Source organism: Schistocerca cancellata, chromosome 3, assembly GCF_023864275.1.
Source record: "Schistocerca cancellata isolate TAMUIC-IGC-003103 chromosome 3, iqSchCanc2.1, whole genome shotgun sequence".
Classification (NCBI taxonomy): domain Eukaryota; kingdom Metazoa; phylum Arthropoda; class Insecta; order Orthoptera; family Acrididae; genus Schistocerca; species Schistocerca cancellata.
The window spans coordinates 580612165-580633843 of record NC_064628.1 but is presented as its reverse complement, the minus strand read 5'-3'; the positions used below and the strand labels follow the sequence as shown (position 1 = coordinate 580633843).

Below are 21679 nucleotides of genomic sequence, written 5' to 3'. Positions count from 1 at the left end.
GTCAGCATCTTGGATGCATGATCTGTTAACGTGATTGTGCAATAATTCTCGCACTTGTCGGCTCTTGCTAACTTCGGAATTGTGTGGATGATACTTCACCGAAAGTCTAATGATATATTGCCGGTCTCATGTGTTTGGTTGCCACTTCCGCCAATGTTTTTAGAAGTGTGACGGTATGTTATTAACTCCTCCTGCCTTGTTGGATCTTAAGTCTTCCAAAGCTATTTTAAAGTTATTCTGATACTGAATCCCCTATCTCTTCTTCTATCACATCATCAGACAAGCCCTCCCTCTTATAGAGGCCTTCAGTGCACTCTTTCAGCCTATCTGTTCTCTCCTCTGCACTGAACAATGGTATTCCCATTGCGCTCTTAATGTTAGCTTCCTTGCTTTTAATATCACCGAAAGTTGACCTTTCTGTATGCTTAGTCCTTTCGATAAACATTTCTTTTTCGATTTCTTCACGTTTTGAATACAGCCATTTCGTCTAACTTCCCTGCACTTCCTACTTATTTCGTTCATAAGTGACTTTTTTCTGTGTTCTTAAATTTTCCGGAACATTATTGTACTTCCTTCTTTCATCGATAAAGCGAAGTGCAATTTTGTCATATATAAACATGATTGGAGGCCATGGCTGTTATATAAAATAATTGTTAATGGTGTACAGCAATCAGCCACAAATTGGTTTCAGGTCACTTCATTCAAAAAGCACCGTTAGCGGTTTCGAATTTCTTACAATTCATCATCAGGTGGTTTTTTTTCATAAAGACTATACATTGGTTTCCTGTGATTTGCCCTAGGATAAACAATCATATTTGTGTTCGAATGCAGCTTACGTGAAATGTCCATCTAATGCATTTGCATTAACAGTTTTCTTTCAGTTAAATAAATTCTCAAGGATATTTGTATTCTCACAATCGCAAGCGTTGCATTGCATTATAAAAAACATTGCAAAAATTCGAAAGTGTTATACAATGCAGTGCAACGTTTGTGCCTGTGGAAATACTGTCAACCCTGAGAATGTATTTCATTGCAAGGAAACTCCAAATACAAATGCCTCACATGGACATTTCACGTAAGCTGCATTCCAATACAAATATGTAGCGCAACCATTTTGACAACGCGTTTGTAATTTGTTCATTATTGTTTATCCTAGGACAAAACACAGGAAACCAATGTATAATCAATATTGATGAAAGCATGAACTAATCGTCAGATGATGAGTAGTAAAAATTCGCAACCTGTAAAGGTACTTTTTGAATAAAAGTAAACTGAAGTATTTCTTCTGTTACCCATGGTTTCTTCGCAGTTGCCTTCCTTGTATCTTCGTTTTTCTTTTTAACATCCGTAATTGCGATTCGTTATTGCAGTATCTATAGCCTCCGAGAATTTCAAGCGTATCTTTACATTCCTCAATACTTCCTTACTCCACTTCTTTGCGCACTAATCCTTCCTGAGTAATCTCTTAAACTTTAGGCTACTCTTCATCATTACTGAATTGTGATCTGAGTTTATATCTGCTCCTGGGTGCGCCTTACGATCAAATATATGATTTTGGAATCTCTGACTGACGATGATGTAATCCAAGTGAAATCTTCCCGATCTCCCGGTCTTTTCCAGTATTCCTCCTCCTCTTGTGAGCCTTGAACAGAGTATTCGCTATTACTAATTGATATGTATTACAGAACGCAGTTAGTCTTCCTGCTCTCTCGTTCCTGCTATCAAGCTCATATTCTCCCGTACCCCATAGTTCTACCCCTTCCCCTACAACCGCATTCCAATCCCCTTGACCATTAGATTTTCATCCCCCTTTATGTACTGAATTTCCTTCTTATACTTTCTCTATCTCTTCATCCTCTGCTTGTGACGTCGGCATGTATACTTCAACTATTGTTGTCGGAGTCGATTCTGATGAGAACAACCCTATCACTGAACTGTTCACAGAAACTCATTCTCTGTCCTACTTTCCTATTTATAACGAATCCTATTTCAGTTATACCATTTTCTGCTGCTGCTGATGTTAGCTTATGTTCGTCTGGCCATAAATCCTTAACTGCTTTCCGTTTCAATTCACTGACACCCTCTGTATGTTGATTGAGCCTTTGCATTTTCCTTTTCGCATTTTCTAGCTGTCCTACCACGTTAGAACTTCTAACAGTCCACACACCGACTTGTAGAACGTTATCCTTTCGTTGGTTATTCGGTCTTTTTTTCATGGTTACCTCCCCCTTGGCAGTCCCCTCCCGAAGGTCCGATTGAGGGACTATTCCTGAATCCTTTGCCAATGGAGAGATCATCATGGCACTTTTTTTTTTTTTACTGGCCACATGTCCTATGGATACACATTATGTATCTTTTATGCCTTCTGCATTCTCAAGGCGTCGATCTTTGCTAATTTTTTTCAACTTTTAGGGGCAGTTTCCCACCCCAAGAGGAAGAGAGTGCCCTGTGCCTCTGTCCGCTCTTCTGCAGAGGAGGTACGTACCCGTGTCACAAGATGTTTTGATTGCTTGTCAAAAACACTACCCCTAGACCACGAGTGCACTTGGTTTTACAGCCATGAAAGAAGATTGTACACGTGGAACAGACCTAGAGGCATCCGAAGATTTGAGATAGATTATACTCGTATAGTGGTAAGACAAGTACTTCGAAAAAAAAATGAAGTTCAGAACATTTCCAACTGCACATTGTAAATTAAACTGAAGAAATTGGAGAAAGGTAGGAGATTAAGAAGGTGAGACGGGGATAAGCTGAAAGACCCAGAAGTTGTTGAGGTTTTCAAAGGGAGCGTTAAACAAAGAGTAATTGAAACAGTGGGCAGGAATACGATACATGACTAACGGGTAACTATGAGAGATGAAATAGTATAGGCAGCAGAGCAAAAAACAAGTAAAAGACAAGACCTAGTAGAAATATTTGGATAACACCGGAGATATTGAATGTGATTAACGAAAGGAGAAAATATAAAAATTCAGCATAATGTCTAAGCAGGAATTGTTAGAGGACGAATGCAAGGCTGTAGAAGCATGTATGAATAGTGGAAAGATATGTGCCTTTGGAGAAGAGCGATAAAACTGATATCAAGAGCCAGCACTAAGCAAAGAAGGGAAAGCTGTAAGGTACAAAGGAAAATGAGCTTGAAGAGATTGTTACAGGAAGGAAAGAGGAAGTAGATGAAGATGAGCTGGTAGATGTGATACTGTGAGAATAATTCGACAGGGCACTGAAAGACCTAATTCGACATAACGCACCTGGGCGGAGAAATTTTCTCAGGATTATTGAGATCCTTGCGAGACAGGCGAAGTACGTCAGACTTCGAGAAGAATGAAAGAAATGCACTTCCAAAGAAGGTAGATACTGACAGGTGAGAATGTTACCGAAGCATCAGTTTAATAAGTCTTGGTTATAAAGTACTGACACGAATTATTTACATAAGAATGTAAGAACTGCTAGAAGCCAACCTCGTCAGTCTGAGTTCCGGAGAATGTAGGAACACGTGAAGCAATATTAACCCCACCACTTATTATAGAAGTTAGTTTGAAGAAAGACAAACTTACGATTTGTATTATTTGTCGTCTTAGAGGTGGCTTACGATAATGCTGACCTGAATACACTCTCTGCAACTCTGAAGGAAGCAATGATAAAATAAAGGGAGCAGAAGGTTTTTCACAACTTGTACAAAAACCAGACTGCAGTTGTAAGGACTGGATACATGAAAATGAAGCATTAGTTGGGAAGTGAATGGATCCACTTTGTAGCCTATCGCAGGCGTTGTTCAATCTGTACACTGAACAAGCAGCAATGGAAATAAAAGAGAACTCTGGAAGGGAACTGCAGCTGAAGGAGAAGAATGTGTTGCGCCAGGGCCTTTCGTAGCGCCTGGAACCTGCAGCCAAGCTACAGAGTGGCCGAGCTGACATGGCGGAAATCTCTGCCCTGGCAAACGAATCTAATTGCCACTCGACTAGCCCCACTGCCAGCAGCTTCCGCGGGCCGGAACAGCGTTTATGCAGTTCAGTATTGGAGCCAGGCCGTCACAGGGGTGACCTGGATTACACGGAGTCCGAACCTGGAGCTGCGCTGCTTTCTGGACCTACGTGATCGAAATTTGATACTACGTCCTATCATAACAGGGCAGAGTCGAACGACCATAAATACCATCCGTCCCATCTATGCAGTTATTTGTCATCGTCTGCAGCGAACTCCAGGAATGCACTCCACGACGGTCGTTGACCTGACATAGGCCATCCGGCCAACTGCTTCTAGACGTCACCTCTTTGACTTGCGGGACAACTGGTGCCTTCCAGCTGGAGGCCATACATTTGGTTGACTTCAGTCGAGTCCGGCGCGTCTTCCGCGAGGGTTCGTGGATTGCACCCGTGCCTGACTCGCTGCCGAGCCACCGCCTGCTCTGCGTGCTTGCACTCTGCTACCGCATACTCGTTTTCGCGGGGCGGATGACGCTGTAGCTTAAGCTGGTGCCTTTCGTTCGCCGCCACCCTCGAGGCTCCCTGCATTGGGCCCGCCCCGGGCTGTGCGCTGGTCATGCATCTGCGCTAAACGGCGTGACCGTCTCGCTACGGCGCCTGCTCTCGCTACAGGCCCGCCGCCTGCCCGGGCTCACAGAGCCCTACACACACGGTACTGAATCGCAATGGGGAAAAAAGAAATTTACGAAACGACCTTATCAAAAGACGGGCTCGGTTCACAGGACGTAGCCTGAGGCATGAGGAGTCGTCAATTTTGTAATAGAGCAAAATGTGGGTGGACGACATTGTAGACGGAGACTAGGGTGGTTCAAATGGTTCAAATGGTTCAAATGGCTCTGAGCACTATGGGACTTAACATCTGAGGTCATCAGTCCCGTAGAACTTAGAACTACTTAAACCTAACTAACCTAAGGACATCACACACATCCATGCTCGAGGCAGGATTCGAACCTCCGACCGTAGCGGTCACGCGGTTCCAGACTGAAGCGCCTAGAGCCGCACGGTCACACCGGTCGGCGGAGACTAGGGATTGAATACAATAAGCAGGTTCAAATGGATGTAGGACGCATTAGTTATGCAGAGATTAAGAGGCTTTTACAGTATAGACTAACGTGGAGAATCTTGGACTGAAGACCAGAAAAACGATAACATGCTCTACATGCTGTTTTTTGTGAAAGGTAAGTAACATTGAAATCAATATATATATATATATATATATATATATATATATATATGTCTTTACTTCTATGTATTATGTGCAAGAGATATTTACGATCTGCTTTAGTTGCTCATAAAAGTAAAAAAAAAGTAAAAAATGTAAACATCTAAAAAATTTATAGCCCCGAAATAGGTTTCGAGGTATCCAGATTCAGAGCCTCTTCCCACATGTTCCGTTGTCTTCACTTCCCTAAGTCACTTCACGTGGGTTCCGTAATCGCTTCTTCAAAAAAATCGTGGCCAATTTCTCTGGTTCTTAATCAACAATCGACTCGTATCCGGAGAAAGCAGAGCTGTAATTCGCTTGTGGCTCTTCAGATAAAGTTTGTAGGTACGAGGGCATGCTGAAAAGTAATGTCTTCGAATTTTTAATGTGAAAATTGTTGAGATGTTATTAACAGTCTGCATCTTTATTCTTCATGTGTACATATTTGCAGTCCTCTGCCGCTAGAGGGCTCCGAATTGTAGCGTGTAACATGGCGGTGTGTAACGTAACCATGTCGGTCCATGAGAAAAAGCGTGCTGCAATGGAGTTTCGAATTTAAAGGGTTTGTGCGCACGGGCAGCATCCTCTCCTTACAGTATGACAATGCCAGAACACAAACGAGCGCCGCGACACCTGCAACACTCTGACGACATGGTTTCAGTGTCATCAATCATCCTCCGAACAGTCCCGACTTGGTCCCATCCGATTTTCATCTGTTTCCGAAATTTAAAGATCACCTTCCAGGAGTTCACTTTGATATTGCTGAAGCGGTGCAAGCAGAGGCAAGGGTTTAGGTACCAACAAAGTGAAACATTGTACAGTAATGGCGTCAACAAACTGGTCTCTCGTTAGGAGGAATGTGTCCATCGCCAGGTTGACAATGGTGAGTAATAAGTATCTAGATATGGAGAATAAAGCTGAAGTATTTTAATAACGTTACATTTTTTTAAAAAAGCTTTAAGAGTTGTCTCGTAAAACATTCGGAGGTGTTATCTCGTAGTTTTTCTAAATCACCCAAGGTCAATATCAGATCTGCTTTGCAAATCTGTATATTCGTGGCCCAGCATGAGCGCACAAAAAAGTCGTTGTTGTAGTATTCGGAAGCGACGGTCTGCAGGTCCGTATCTTAAGCTAACGTGAGCCACGACGAATACGATAGACAGACGACCGAAAGAAGATTACGGCGGGGTCATTGGAGGTACAGCACAAGCTCGGATTGTGTCAGGGTAGGGAAGGAAATCGACCGTGCCCTTTCAAAGGGACCATCCTGGTATTCCCCTTGAGTGATTTATTGTGCCACGGGAAACATCGATCGGCGATCTGTATTGTAGTCGTCCCAAATACGAGTTCGGTGTCTCACCACTGTATCAAATAGCTCGGTGATAACATGTGGACAGCATTCTAATGTATAGAGTGCCTCGCATTCGTCGAAAACAGTGCCATTAAAATAAAACAACTTAATCGTTAAAATAGTCGGAAAGTGCTTAAGTTACCGAAATTCTTGGAGTTCAGCTACTAATTATAAGGAATGAAATAGAGATGCATCAGTATTTACCCTGGTGGATTTGTCTCAATGGCGCCAACAAAAACGTAACAAGTAACTTTCTTGTTTATAAAGGCGATTTTAATGAAGTACTACAGCTTGTGCCGGGGTAACATACTCCTTTATCTACTTCTAAAATAAAGGAAGGACCGAGAATGTGTCGTGAAACATCCAGTAGGACCTGTCAAACGGTATCTCGGCAAATAACCTCTAAATACAGTACATTATGTTTTCACAAACTATGAGGAGAAGTCTGTCTTACCACGTAGATCCATTGTCGCAAAAATGTAGACACATTTCCTATAAAAAAAAAAAAAAAGCGATGTGAGATAGTGGTTGAAGCACTGCACTCCTACTAGGCAAGACTGTGGATCAAATAACCCGACTGGCTAACCTGATTCACGATCTCCATGGTTTCTCTACATTACATCTGACGACGTCTTCCGCAACCCGCAGCCTGTCTCCTTTGTTATCCTAGGCCAATGCTGTTACTTCTCCATGCCTACTGACCTCGAGGCGCTCTTAAACTACTATGATGACCTCGATATCCACAGAAGTTGAACTCTAAAATGTTTTTCTCTTTTTTCTGAATTGTCTTATTTGTAGAAGCGCCTATATTTGATTTTAGTAATGAAGATTTTGCAGATATATTTAATATAAATTATTAGAATGCCATTTTTCGTGCAAACGTAGGTCCCTGCTTGCGTACATCACCAAATTGTTCTAGATAAAACTACAATGTTACAATTGTAACTCTATAGCAGGGAGCAGTCGCTCACATCAGCAACTACACAACAGAAATAAAATAAATTCAGAAAATCGATATGTTAGTTCAGATTCAAGGTTTATTGTGCCATAACTGTGTTCTCATGTCATTTTAAATTGCCTTTTCTTCTATTATTATATAATTTTCCGTGCAAGGAACGTTAATTACGCATCCGACGCTTTTTTTACACCACTGACTTGTAACCAACAGCGCATCTGACGGTTAGCGTAGGAAAAAAGTCAATATTCTGATTATAGGAATAGTGTCAAGCACTTGTGAGACGAGACAAAATGAAACTATAATTTTCCTATGTAATAAGTACATTTTTCTAACGAAATACTGGTGATGCAAGTAACGCAGGAAGTAAATAAGAGGCAGAGGAGAAGGATATAATACGTATTGCGTGATGGATGCCCTCACTAACGATATGCGGTCACGTTACTGTAAAATGTGTTTGTGAGGAAGGGAGCGGGGGGGGGGGGGGGGGTTCATATTTAATTTACTGAGTGTTTGAACCGAAGATAGAAAATTAGACTGGCAGTTGCCATGAAGTCTTACGCGAAATGACTCTAAACGAATCCCGAGCCTACTCATATTAGGTTAAGTAAGGTTACGTTAGTCGACGTACGAAATCAACAGCACGCATTCCGTTCACGGATGGCTTCTCGGTCTCGGAAACAGCGGGATATTTCCGTAAGCGAGATTCTTGTGACAGCTTTGGTGAGATTTCCAGATGAAAAGCGCAGTTGTTTACTGACGCCGTTCTTAAGTGATCGATCTCAGGAAAGGGATAAAACATCTTATAATTGTATACTGTAGCCTAGATATTAAAGGAGTTGAGCCACGTTCGCTGGAACTCTTTAACAGCAGGCAGAATCATTGATAACTGATTACATTAATATAATGTGTACGATCGAGTTCTCCAGATTTGCTACGATCGGGGCGCTTATAGGGATATCTTTTGAAGAGATGACTAGTAAAATTCATGGTATCGCGATAAAGATCATCACATGAATTTTCGTAGAATTGTTGATGTGGTAGATATTTGATACGTTCAGCTACATAATGTACCGAACGAAATTCTGTCCACGAAGAAGCTAAGTATGCTTTTGTGGGCTCCAGACCATTAAATGCTCGAAAGAGAAATTTCAAAATAGTGTATATGAATGTTGAAATCTAGTCTGGTAGATCTGGCATACTTTGCGTTTGGTTGAAACGTGCATTGTCAGCTAAATATTATTGGCAAAACCGCAATGAAACAAGTGCATGAGAATGGGAAAGCACTGTACTTAAAAAAGATCTGAGTGAGCATTTAAGGGTTCCAGATCATTAAATGATCTAAGATAAATATATCAGAATCGCATCTAGAATCGTTGAAGCCTACTCCGAAGGAGAATGGGTAGAAAGGCAGCAGATTGTTACTACCTTACGTTGTTGTTGTGGTCTTCAGTCCGAAGACTGGTTTGATGCAGCTCTCCATGCTACTCTGGCCTGTGCAAGCCTCTTCATCTCCGAGTACCTACTGCAACCTACATGCTTCTGAATCTGCTTACTGTATTCATCTCTTCATCTCTTGGTCTGCCCCCCCCCCCCCCCAAAAAAAAAACAACTTACCTCCAGTACTAAACTAATAATCCCGTGATGTCTCGGAATGTGTCCTACCAACGGATCCCTTCTTATAGTCAGGTTGTACCACAACTTTCTTTACTTCTCAATTCTGTTCAGTACCTCCTCATTAGTTACATGATCTGCCCACCTAATTTTCACAGTTACGTGATCACATGTTTATTAGTACTCAGTGTCATATGAGAGGTTTGCAGTGCCTGTGTAGTTTCAAATTTCGATGCAATGTTCCTTCGTACATGTTGCTTGTTGACGAAATACGGAAGTTAGGGTCTCGCCGCGAGCTCTGCTGGGGGAGCCAAATGGTATGGTGACTGCTCGCGATAAGGGTGAAATCCGGGTTCGAGTTCCAGTCCGGAACACATTTTAATTTTTGTCATTACATTATAGCGCTGAAGCTTGTCCATATTCGCGACTGCGAATACATTTCATTTTTAGACAGTATACGTTCATCTGACAACGTCCTTGGTGAATCGAATAGGATAAAGAGTAAAGCAGCTTTTGCCAAACGAGGACTAGATATTGTACAGATAATGTAGTTTGATATGGCCTTGTGCGAACGTAACACTAAAGACAGTCTAAATATGTAAACGTAAGATGTTACGTGTACAGCTTCTCTGAGGTACCCATTAGCTCGTAGCAGTCGCAGTCGATACTAATAATGACAACTATTCTTCCGATGCAGTGGTCCAGAAGGCGTGCCAAGAGACGGCACTGAAGAATGAGTTGTTGCTGAAAATGTTCACCGTTCGCATTAATGCACAAATGGAATCTTCATACTAAAGACCGTGCAACTCGGTCAAAACATCCAGTTGCTTTCACGAATAATGGCTGCAGTTTCAGCAAACCTCTCAGCTCGCCCCCTCCCCCCCCCCCCCCCCCAAACTTCCCTACAGTACTAAACTGATCATCCCGTGATGTCTCGGAATGTGTCGTACCAACCGATCTCTTCTTATAGTCAGGTTGCACCACAAATTTCTTTCCTTCTCAATTCTGTTCAGAACCTCCTTATTAGTTACATGATCCACCCACCTAATTTTCACCGTTAGGGATCATATGTTTATTAGTACTCCGTGTCGTATGAGAGGTTTGAGTCGGTCCTGGGAGAGTGCAAGGATATTCGAGATGGTTAAGGCGTCCGGTCGCGATAAGCGGGAAATCCGAGTTTGAATCTTATTCCAACACAAATTTTCATGTCTCACCAATAGGTATGATTTCCATGCCTAATACAGTTGACGTTAAAAATATTCGGAAGTGCGACAAAATTTCGTGGATCATATGGGTTGTGAACTGAAGAGTAACTAACCAAGAACACGGACAAATGTATTCTTCGACCAGAACAATACCTATACTCACAAATTCGCCGTTGGGATAGCAAAAGAGCAAGAGATCGGTTTGGAAATACGTTGACGAGTAACTGAGCTGGAGAGACAGCCACCTTAGTAGCGTGGAGCACTCCTTTTCGCCCTCTTGTGGGTGTTGTCAAGTCAGGAACTCTACTTGACACAGAAACCGTTGGAGAGCCACCCTAATCCATAAGCGCTCAACCTCCACTCATGGCGAGTGGTGGGGGTTGAGTGACATGTCAGTCACCTGACAAGCCCAGCTGTGCCGTCCGTCGTGACTACGCGACCCGCCCTCGTCAACACAGCGGCTGGGTCTTATTCATCTATCTACAACACCCACCATGGTCCACAGGTTTAGTCTAGTATAACTATAATGATTCAGTATGTAAAAGGAAAACTTATTTTTGACGAAATAAGTTTTTCATTTAATAAAGAGGTAATATGTCGCTGTAAAGGAGCTTCCTGCAGACTTTAAATCGAAACAGTTCTTGAAGTTAATATCCTCTTCAGCTGCGATTACTGTGCAGTTGAAGAAGGCATCTTGCATTTTTTAATGTGTAAAATATGAAAAAAGAGCGAATTTCTATACAGGGAACTAAAAATTGTTAATTACTGCTTACTCCTCTTGGTTCTAAGTTCTAAATTCCCTAAATGCGTTCATAAGTTCATTAGACTTTGTAAAGGAGATCTTTAATAGTAATATAAGTTCATGCTTGTTACCTAATTAGTTCTGTAGTAAGACAAACTTTGAATGACACAATGTTCTATTTCTTTAGACTCATGAAACTAAAATGTACGGCCAAAATTGTTAAAAGTTTCCGGATGTTCACGTCCTGTCGAGGGTAACACAATACTCGAACCATGCATGAGTTACGTGTTTGCTTAAATTTGGTACGTTAGGGCAGACGTTGTCGGAACTCTTCTCGTGCTGACGGGACAGTAGTTTGAGTAGGGATGGCGGTTATCCCTGATACGACCGGTTTTCGGTTACATCGTTTTTTCCAGTTTAACCTAACTGTCAAAATCGCTCAAAATAACGGGTTTCCGAAGTAAATGATTTTTGGTGCTTAATTCCTGTTATTTCCTGTAATAAACGCAGAAACCAAACGAAGATTGAGAAGTTTCACTCTTTCACTTTCAAGATACATAGAACCAAAATATTAAATTAAATAGGCACGTAAAAGAAAACTTAGTCGGTCCACCGTTCGCTGCTTTTCTCGAAAAGTGAGCAGGTTGAAGAACTCTGTTTTTCGTGTTAATTTGTCCATTTCCAAGAGCTACAAGCACGTAAAGGCATATTATGTAGACAAGGCAGATCAGCTACTTTTTATTTTTATTGTATCCCGAAACTGAATTGTTGTAAACTTTTTTAATTTACTGCTGTTACTACAATTTCTTCCTCTTATTATTTCATGAAAATGGCAGACAAATCTTAATCTTTTAAAGCAAATAAAGCATGGTACTTCACTGCCACATCACTTCTTAAAAATAGTTCCAGATTAGGGTTCATGCATTCTGCAATACATGAATAAAAAACACTGTTATAACTTAATCGAGACCAAACAAATTCCGGAAGAAACCGGTCATTCAGATCTGAAATTAAAAAAATGAAGTCGTTGTCATAATTTGGCAGCCAGAAACATTAAAAATTACTTGTGTAGCTCGGAAAATTTACCACTCTACAGCTTAGCTAAAAGCGCGTCTCGATATACGTACTCGTTCTGGTCGAATCTGTGGTAGCCTGTTACGGCTGGCTCATGCTGTATATAAAACAACGTCAATTTAGTTTTGCTTCACGTTTCAGGATTTTGTATCCTCCAGCTTGAACCCATTGATAAAAAATAAAGACTGAATAAAAATTTCTATTCTGAGGAAAACAGAAACGATAATCTGGCTGACGAAATGCGCAGAGATCTTAAATCTGCATTATTACTCCGCAACTGACACTTAAATGTTCTGTAGAGGATTCACAGAACCAATTTCTGACTATCTCTCTACCATTCCACTCTCTAATAGCACGTTGAGAAAAATAAACACCTAAATCTCACAGTGCGATTTCTGATTCCTTTTAATTAATGGCGATAGTTACTTTTCCCTATGTAGGCCAGAGAAACAAAATTTTTTTGGAATTTACCGTAACGAAAACAGCCTTTTTTAAATGACTGTCATTTCAACTCGTTGATCCTATCTGTGACACTCTCTCCCCTATTTCGCGATAGTAAAAAAATAAGCTGCCCTTCGTGAATTTTCTCGTTGTCCTCCGTCAGCGCCATCTGATAAGGATCCCCTACATCTACAGCCATACTCCACAAACCACCTTACGGTGTGTGGTGGAGGGTATTTTGTGTTCCAGTGGCATTATCCCCTTCCCCTTTTCCAGTCGCGAATGGTTCTCGGGAAGGCCGATTGATCGCAACTCCATGTATGGACTCAAATCTCTCTAATTTTATTTTCATTGCCTTTTCGCGAGATATACGTCGGGCGAAGCAATATCTTGGATGATTCCTCTAAGAACATGTGCTCGCGGAAGTCTGACAGTAGGGCACACCGTGATGCAGGACGCCTCTCTCACAGCGTCTGCAACTTGAGTTGGCTGAGCATCTCCGTGGCGCTTTGGTGCTTGCAAAATGAACCTGGAACGAATCGCGCAGCTCTTCTTTGGATCTTCTCTATTTCATCTAACATTCCTATCTGGTGCGGATTCCACACTGACGAGCAAAATTCAGGTATTGGTCGAACGAATGTTTTGTGATGTAGATTCTTTGTACACTTCCTGAGGATTTTTCCAATAAACCTCAGTCTGACATCCGCCTTACTCGCGATTGATTTATGTGGTCGTTCTACTTCATATTACTCCATACGCAGATTCCTAGATATTTTATGGAAGTAACTGCTCCCAGTAATTGTTCTCCAATTGTTTAATCTTACAAGGAAGCGCCTTTCTGCCTGTGTATTTACAGTACGTTACACTTCTTTGTATTGAGGGGTAATTGTCACTCACTGCACCAAGTGTCGAACTTCTTCGGGTCTTCCTGCATTTCGGTACAATTTTCCAGCGTTGTGACTTCTCTACATACATCATCATCCGCGAAGAGCCTAATGGAACTACCGACGTTATCTATTAGGTCATTTACATATTGTGAAAAGTGATAGTCCTATAACGCTTCCTTGGGGTACGCTCGATGTTCCTTTTACGCCTGCAGACTTATCTCGATTGAGAAAGACATGCAGTTTTCTGTTTGCTAGAAACTCTTCAGTCCAATCGCGCAGCTGGTCTGATATTCAGTACGCTTGTCTTTTGTTCATACCACGCCGCAGTATTACAGAAGAGTGTGAACAAGAGCAGTGAAGGCAGTCTTTGGTGGACTTGTTGCATTTTTAAGGGAGTTCTGCCTATAAAACGCAGTATTTGGTTTGCCTTTCCCTCCGTATTCTCAGTGCGGTAGCTCTAATTTAAGATATTTGTCATTTTAAGCTATAGGTATTTTGTATACTTTAAATTCGTCTTATTTATCGTGTAAAGGAAACTTAACAGAATTGTTTCAGTTCTCTTATGGAGGACTCGCCACTTTTTATTATTTATAATCAGTTTCCACATTTGGGACGAAACAGATATCTTGACAGAATCATTTTGCAATTGATTTTGATGTTCCGATGACTTTACACGACGACGAATGACAGCACCATTTGGAACCAGTCTGACAAGGCGACTAAAATTGTGTCCAGAATCGTTTATAGAAGTTAACCGTCGCAATACCAGGTTGGGGGAGGGCAGGGGGGGGGGGGGAGTTTGAAAATATTGTAATGCACTCAGTTACTTTATATTTTAAAATTCTGAAAAGAATGTTTATTGCTTATAATGGATTCTTCTCCCAAATACCATGAATGTTTAAAATTTTCAGTTAAACTTAAGCCAAAAATTTAATTCCTAGTAGTCACTTTCCAGATCGAATGTAATATTCAGAATTTTCAGTTTCAGGATCTTACTTCATCGTCTCATCATCATTACAATGGCAGATTCCACGTACATCCCTGCGTAATGCTGTCTGCGTCCCTTGGCTGTACCCGTACTCCCGAGCCCTTTGGTATCACCAGACGAACAAATTCCTTGTCCTCAGGTATGGTGCTGCAAACTTTTCTTTCACACTGACCACCACAAGAATGTAACAATATCTTTCAGTTATCTTTTGACCTGGTCAGACCTTCTTTTACCAGACGTTAATATCTCTTTAGAAGGAATGTTGTGAGTAAAAGTCCACAACAATTAATGGACTTTGCACTTTTAAAATTATTCTCGTGGTGCTCATAAAGTACCCACCAGGTTAGTAGTACACGTTACTGAAAATGCGTCGATGTTGATAAGAGTGTGCTAAGAGATATTTTCAGGTTCTTTCGCATCAGTATCTCTTTAGAAGGTATGTTGTTAATAGTAGTCAACAACAATCAACGAATATTTTTTAAAAACTTTTTGGGGTCGGCGTAAAGTACCCACTTCCCCCACCCTGCTAATGCGCCTTACGGGAAACGATTTGGTACTGCTAGGGTTAAGAACAGCAGAGGGTTTATAACACCCCTGCGGGGAACTCCGGATATCACCTTGTTGTCGCTAGATGACTTACCGTTGATTATTACGAACTGTGACCTTTCTGACAGGAAAGGTTGAGGATAACGTTGAAAAATAATTTTTCGTTGAAAATAATGCATCTGCGCTGGCGTCAGAATGAAGTAGACAAAGGCAGAGACTGACCGGTGGTGGAGAGGAAGTCTTGGTTGAGGTGGTCCCAGCTGATCCAGTCGCTGACGATGAGCGTGACGACGACGGCGGTGGCGACGACGGAGCCGACCCAGAAGAGCAGGATGCGCGGCACGTTGGAGCGCCGCCACACGGCGCGCGCGCGCCGCGCCCACTGCGGGTACAGATTGTCCTGCAGCATCATGTCCGTCACCATCAGCGCCGTGATCAGGTCGCCCAGCCACGTGCCGCACGCCGCCGCCTTCATCACGCTGCAACACGACAGCAGCCGCCTCTGCTGCACCGCTCATACCACAACTACACTGGAGCGCCAGAGTAACTGCGCATTCAAATACAGCGATATGTAAACAGGCACAACATGTGTCCGGCGCAGCTGTTGGATCGGCTACTGCTGCTACAATGGCAGGTTATGTAGATTTAAGCGAGTTTGAAGTGGTATTATAGTCGGCGCATGAGCGATGGGACGCAGTATCTCCGAGGTAGTGATGAAGTGGGGATTTTCCCGTACGACCATTTCACGGGTGTACTCCGAAAATCAGGAATCAGGTAAAACATCAAATCTCCGACATCGCTGCGGCTGCAAAAAGATCCTGCAAGAAAGGGACCAACGACGACTGAAGAGAGTCGTTCAACGTGACAGAAATGCAAGACTTCCGCAAACTGCAGCAGATTTCAATGTTGGGCCATCAGCAAGTGTCAGCGTACCAACCGTTCAATGAAACTTGATTGATAAGGGCTTCGGAGCCGAAGGCCCACTCGTGTACCCTTGATAACTACACAACACAAAGCTTTACACCTCGCCTGGGGCCGTCAGCACCTACATTGGACTGTTGATGACTGGAAACGTGTTGCCTCGTCGGTAGAGTCTCGTTTCAGATTGTGTCGAGCGGTTGGAAGTGTGCGGGTACGGAGACAACCTCATGAATCCATGGACCCTGCATGTTAGCAGGGGACTGTTCAAGCTGGTAGAGGCTCTGTAATGGTGTGGGGCGTGTACAGTTGGAGTGATGTGGGACCCTGATACGTCTAGATAAGACATTGACAGGTGACACGTACGTAAGCATCCTGTCTGATCACCTGCATCCATTCATGACAAATAAATAAAAACACCTACATCTGTTCTCATGATTTTATTTTATTTTGTCGCTACCAGTTTCAGCTCTTCAGTGCGTAATCGTCAGCCTGTTTTTGATGCGATGCAGGTTGATATGATCCCCATGCATAACACATCAGTTGCCAGTTGCAAGCACTCCAACCATCAACTGCCGTTGAACGTCGCACCAGATCTCTGCGTCCAACTTCACTACCGTCTTTGGTTTCGGCTCTTGAGGATGAATGGGCTGCCATTATTCCTCATACATTCAGACACGTCATCGGAAGTATTCCCAGCCGAGTATTGGTCGTCATAAGAGCGAAGAGTGGACAGACGCCTTATTAGCGTCCAGCAGCAGGTGTCCAGATACTTTTGGTTACATAGTTTATCCGTGCATAGAGCACCTCCAGGTTTCGCCTCGTAATACGCGCCGTAGTATATTTGCACTTGGAAGCAGGAGTTTCAAAACATGTAGACAAGTCAGCCACTCCATACTGTCCACCGAATTAGTTAGCGCCTGCAGCCAGGCAACAGATTTCCAAAGCGAACCACTGTCGTGCCTTCCTGGGCAATTCAGAGGCTCAAGTGATTTCCGTGTACGTATTATCGTAATGTAATTTGAAAACTTGGAGTGATGCTCTGTCCATTGATGGGTGTTTATTTTCTGTATGTCTTGTAGTTGTTAATTAACTAAACAAACACTGTTTTCTGCCTTGTTTCACAAATTTTATTATGGTTACTGCAAAACCTAGGTTTCGGGTTACAAGCCCATTTTCAACTACATTACTGATTCCAAAGATAATAATGCAAAGAAAACATGATGATAAGGGAAAGATAGTCATCTCAACTTCTTAATGTATCGATCCTTGGCTTAATGTAAAATTACTTCAATGACCGTTTCTTTTTTTCTCTTTCTTTCCGGTTGTCGTGCAGTCGTCTTTTGGAACCCTGTATAAGCTTCACTTAGTCTGTCGTTTGTCTCGTCCTCACAGATCTTGTAGTGCTTCTGTGTCTACATAAGTTCATCCCTTCTTTTCTGTAATCTCACATTCTTCATCAAAGTAGTTTTACTAAGTTCCCTGTTTCATAAACCGACATTAGTTGTCATATTAAGCCAGCCTCGATTATCGGAATCATAGTCATACAGTTTTGACACTGTGCCCATTCTTCATTTAATACATTTTTAAAACTATGTCTCTGGTTTTTATTTAAGCAAATTCAACACCGATGTACAGATCTGTGCTTCCCATCAACGAACATTTTACCAAAACCGTTTATATTTTCACGTATACTAATTTCCAAATTTCGCAGATAATTTTCGGAAAATAAAGAAGCATGAAAGCAGTCTAAAAGCAGCAAGAAATTCCAGAAAACTGTAAGCTTTGGTTACCACAGTATACTTTACAATTGCTCGCTTGAGGGCTTACTGACTGACCGATTGCGGAGAAGACTACAGCCAGGTCAGCAACAAATCCGATACGATTCATGAGTTCGTAAGTAGAACTGCCAGAGCATAGGAAATTGAGCAAGGTAAAACAGGAACGGAATAATTATTTGAATAAGCTTTTCGTTTAACACGCTTTTATATCGAACTTAAAAAGTGTAAAATAGTTTTTCCTGGTCGGATACAATTCCGAAATTTGTGATTGTGAATTTTTAGGAGATGTGAAAATATTTGTATGATTTATAACGAGAAAAGTGGGTCACGCGCTGCAGATAATGGTTAGGAGCTGAACTGTTCACTGTGAACTGTGTTGACACATGCATGGGATAGCGATATGTACATACGCAGTGGCGTTAGTATCGTCTGCACGAGGTAAAAAGTTGTAATTTGTACGCAGATGATTATTGTGAAACGGTTTCTGACGTGATTATAGCCATATTATGGAATTAACAAACTTTGAACACAGAATGGTGGTTGGAGCTAGATGCTTGGGACATTCCATTTCGGAGATCTTTAGAGAATTCGATATTCCAGGATCCATAGTGCCAAGAGTGTGCCGAGAATACCAAATTTCAGGCATTACCTCTCACCACGAACAATGCAGTGGCCGACGGCTTGCACTTAACGACCAAAAGCTGCGGTGTTTGCGTAGAGTTGTCAGTGCTAACATACAAGGAACACTGGGTGAAATAACTGCAGAAATGAATGTCGGACGTATGACACACGTATCCGATAGGGGAATATGGCGAATTTGGCTTTAATGGGCTACGGCAGCAGACGGCCGACGCGAGTCCTTCGATAGCAGCACGACATCGCCTGCAGTGCTTCTCTTGGACTCGTGACCGAATTGATTGGACTCTAGACGATTGGAAAACGGTGGCTTGCTCAGAAGAGTCTCAGTTTGAGTCAATAATAGCTGATGGTAGGGTTCGAATGTGGCGCAGGCCCCACGAAGCCCTGGACCAAAGTTGTCAACAAGGCACTGAGCAAGCTGGTGGGGGCTCCATAATGGTGTGGGCTGCGTTAACATGGGATGGGCTGGGTCTTCTGATCTTCTCCTACTTGGAGACTGTTTGCAGCCATTCATGGGCGTCCTGTTCTCAAACAACGATGGCTTTTTTGTGAATGACATTGCGACATGTCACCGGCCAAAATTGTTCGCGTTTGGTTTTAAGAACATTCTGGACAACTCGAGCGAATGATTTGGCCACCCGCATCGCCCGACATGAATCCCAACGAACATTTATGGGACATAATCGTGAGGTCAGCTCGTGCACAAAAGCCTGAACCAATTATGGACAGCTATAGAGGCAGCACGAATGAGTATTTCTGCATGGGAGTCCGGACCACGTCGACTTACTGTGCTAAACCGTGTAAAAGGAGGTCCGACACGATATTAGAAGGTATCCCATGACTTTTGTCACCTCAGTGTACTGCATGCGCTCCATATTTCGCGCTATAAATCTTACAACAATTTTCATAGCTATTTACATAACTATCTGCGCCGGATTAGGAATCTGTATGGAGCTAGGAGAAATTATTTTGTGCTTTTTAGCCTGATGTAAAAACGTGTTATATTAAAACGTTTGGTTTTATTTAAATAATTATTTTCTGATTTTTAACCGTGTGTGCGTGAATCTTTTCAATCGATTCAAACCTCTAGATGAGATTACAACAGCCGGCCGGAGTGGTCGAGCGGTTCTAAGCACTACAGTCTGGAGCCGCGCGACCGTTACGGTCGCAGGTTCGAATCCTGCCTCGGGCATGGATGTGTGTGTTGTCCTTAGATTAGTTAGGTTTAAGTAGTTCTAAGTTCTAGGGGACTGATGACCTCAGATGTTAAGTCCCATAGTGCTCAGAGCCATTTGAACCATTTTTTTGAGATTACAACGGCGACATGTGGTAAGCTTCAAGTTTAGTAGAGAGATTCGAGCTCACACAGAGGCTTAGCAGCAACCGCTCTTCTTGCGAACTACAAGTATTAGCGACTGGAACACGGAAAGGGGAATTGGCAGTGTTATACGAAGTGTCGTCCACCTCACACCAGAAAAGAAGATGAGTTAATATTGCACTGTCAGCCAATTCTAGCTATGCTGAATGTGAATGTTTCTAGTCTCTACCTCTTCGGGAAATTATAGTCGCAAATAAAGTAAATAAAGTTCCCTCCGCCACACACTACAAAAGAAAGCGAAGTATTATTGCATTATCATCCAGTTCTGAGCCATGCTGAGGGTTTCAAGGCTGTAGCTCATCGTGAAGTTACTTTAAAATCAATAGTTAAATCTGCAACCAACAGATAACAGACGGACAACAGAGCGAGTTAATAAAAACGTAGTTAGATGAGTCATGTATATACCAGATTAGGTTGAAATTGCTCGTGGCACCCCTAAGTTATGGTTTTATGTCACCCCTTTTCAACTTCACGCTCAGTCCTAGGGGTGATACGGAGGTCTTACTGTCACAGTAATTTTTTTCTAGCTTGCAAGTGATACGTGTGCCTAGTTTGGTCAAAACTGCTTGAGGTGTTAGAGAGGTGCACCTGCAAATCAAATGAGAGGTCGCACCCACGTTCTGCAGCAAGTAATTTAAGCACATTGTGCCCGTAGACGAAGTTCAGTAGTCTCTGCATATGGCCAGGAAAGTTAGTGTTGCTGTTACTTTTATCCTTAATGGAGCGTTTTCAACACTTTTTTAGGTCACTTCATTATCTGTCTGTCCGTTCGGTACAAATTTTGAAATTGATTTTAAACTAACTTCTCGATGAGCTACAGACTTGAAATTTTCGACGTAGCTCGTTACTGGATGGCAGTGCGAAAGCGTGGTGGTAAGAACCACCTACTTGTAATATGGGTGGAGCTTGGGGTGGAAACGTGGTGACAAAGAAGTCTAATGCAGAGCACTGTCCGTCCAATTGGAGTTCCTGCACGATGGCTGTGCCACACTATAGCACTGCCACCCAATTACGAGCTACGTTTAAAATTTCAAGTCCCTAGCTCATCGGGAAGTTAGTTTAAATTTGGGGGAGGTAGCGGGAGGAGAAGGTAAGGATCGATGATCCCCCACCCCAGAACTCAAATCCAGATTTGTGCCTGTAGGCTTCTCTGATTTTATTGGTGATCAGACAGCTGCATGTAACAGAGAATAGCCCATAGCACTTTTTCAGTTATTTGTCTTTTCATTTATTAATGTAGGTCGTGACAATATTTCAAATTACTTATAGTGCTAATAAAGGGCATGAACACGCATGTAACATGCGCTCTTTCATCTAAGTTTTTTACTGTCCGATTTCAATGTATTGGTATCTAACTGCTGTCTGTGTTGTCATTGCCAGACTGTCTTTACGTGTCTAATTTGGAATATTCCCGCTTCAGCCCTATAGTTCCTTGAAGCTGCGACATGTGGAGGCGTTATACAGGTTGTCCCATTTATCTTGACCACCCTAAATAACTGTTTGTCCTGGTGCAAATTACAAAATGCTTCAAGCAAATATTCTTTACCCGTCAGGAGGACGTCAATCGGCATGATTGTCTTCGTTGTAGCTTTGTTTTTTACAAAAATGTGAACAGTGGTATGACTTTTTTAAATGCCACCCCGTATTTTTTATTCGGTAATTAATTTCCTCTCCTAAAGGCCTATTCAAAAATGTATCACAGTGTATCATTCAAACACAACGTCATTAATTACATAACACAACATTGACTTTGAGCCCGGGATCACAAACTCGTCTACTTTCTGGAGTTGTCAGAAAACAAATAGAAACCAAGTAAAAACATAACACAAAATTGACTTTGACTCTCCTGTACCATTGCCCAGGAGTAGAACATTCGAAGGTGCTCAAAGTGATGACCCTGGACATCGATACAATGGTGCACTCGTTGAATGAAAGAATTATTTACTACTTCCAGTGTTGCCTGCTGA

At 42.2% G+C, this 21679-nt stretch overlaps 1 protein-coding gene across 1 annotated transcript in view; it reads right to left on the bottom strand.

Moving 5' to 3' along the window:
• LOC126176824 (transmembrane protein 117-like) overlaps nucleotides 1-21679 on the bottom strand; it is a 300039-nt gene that overhangs the window by 120989 nt on the left and 157371 nt on the right. The window contains exon 7 of the mRNA XM_049924008.1: nucleotides 15219-15475. Coding sequence (XP_049779965.1) covers nucleotides 15219-15475 — 257 coding nt within the window. The remainder of the gene's footprint in view (nucleotides 1-15218; nucleotides 15476-21679) is intronic.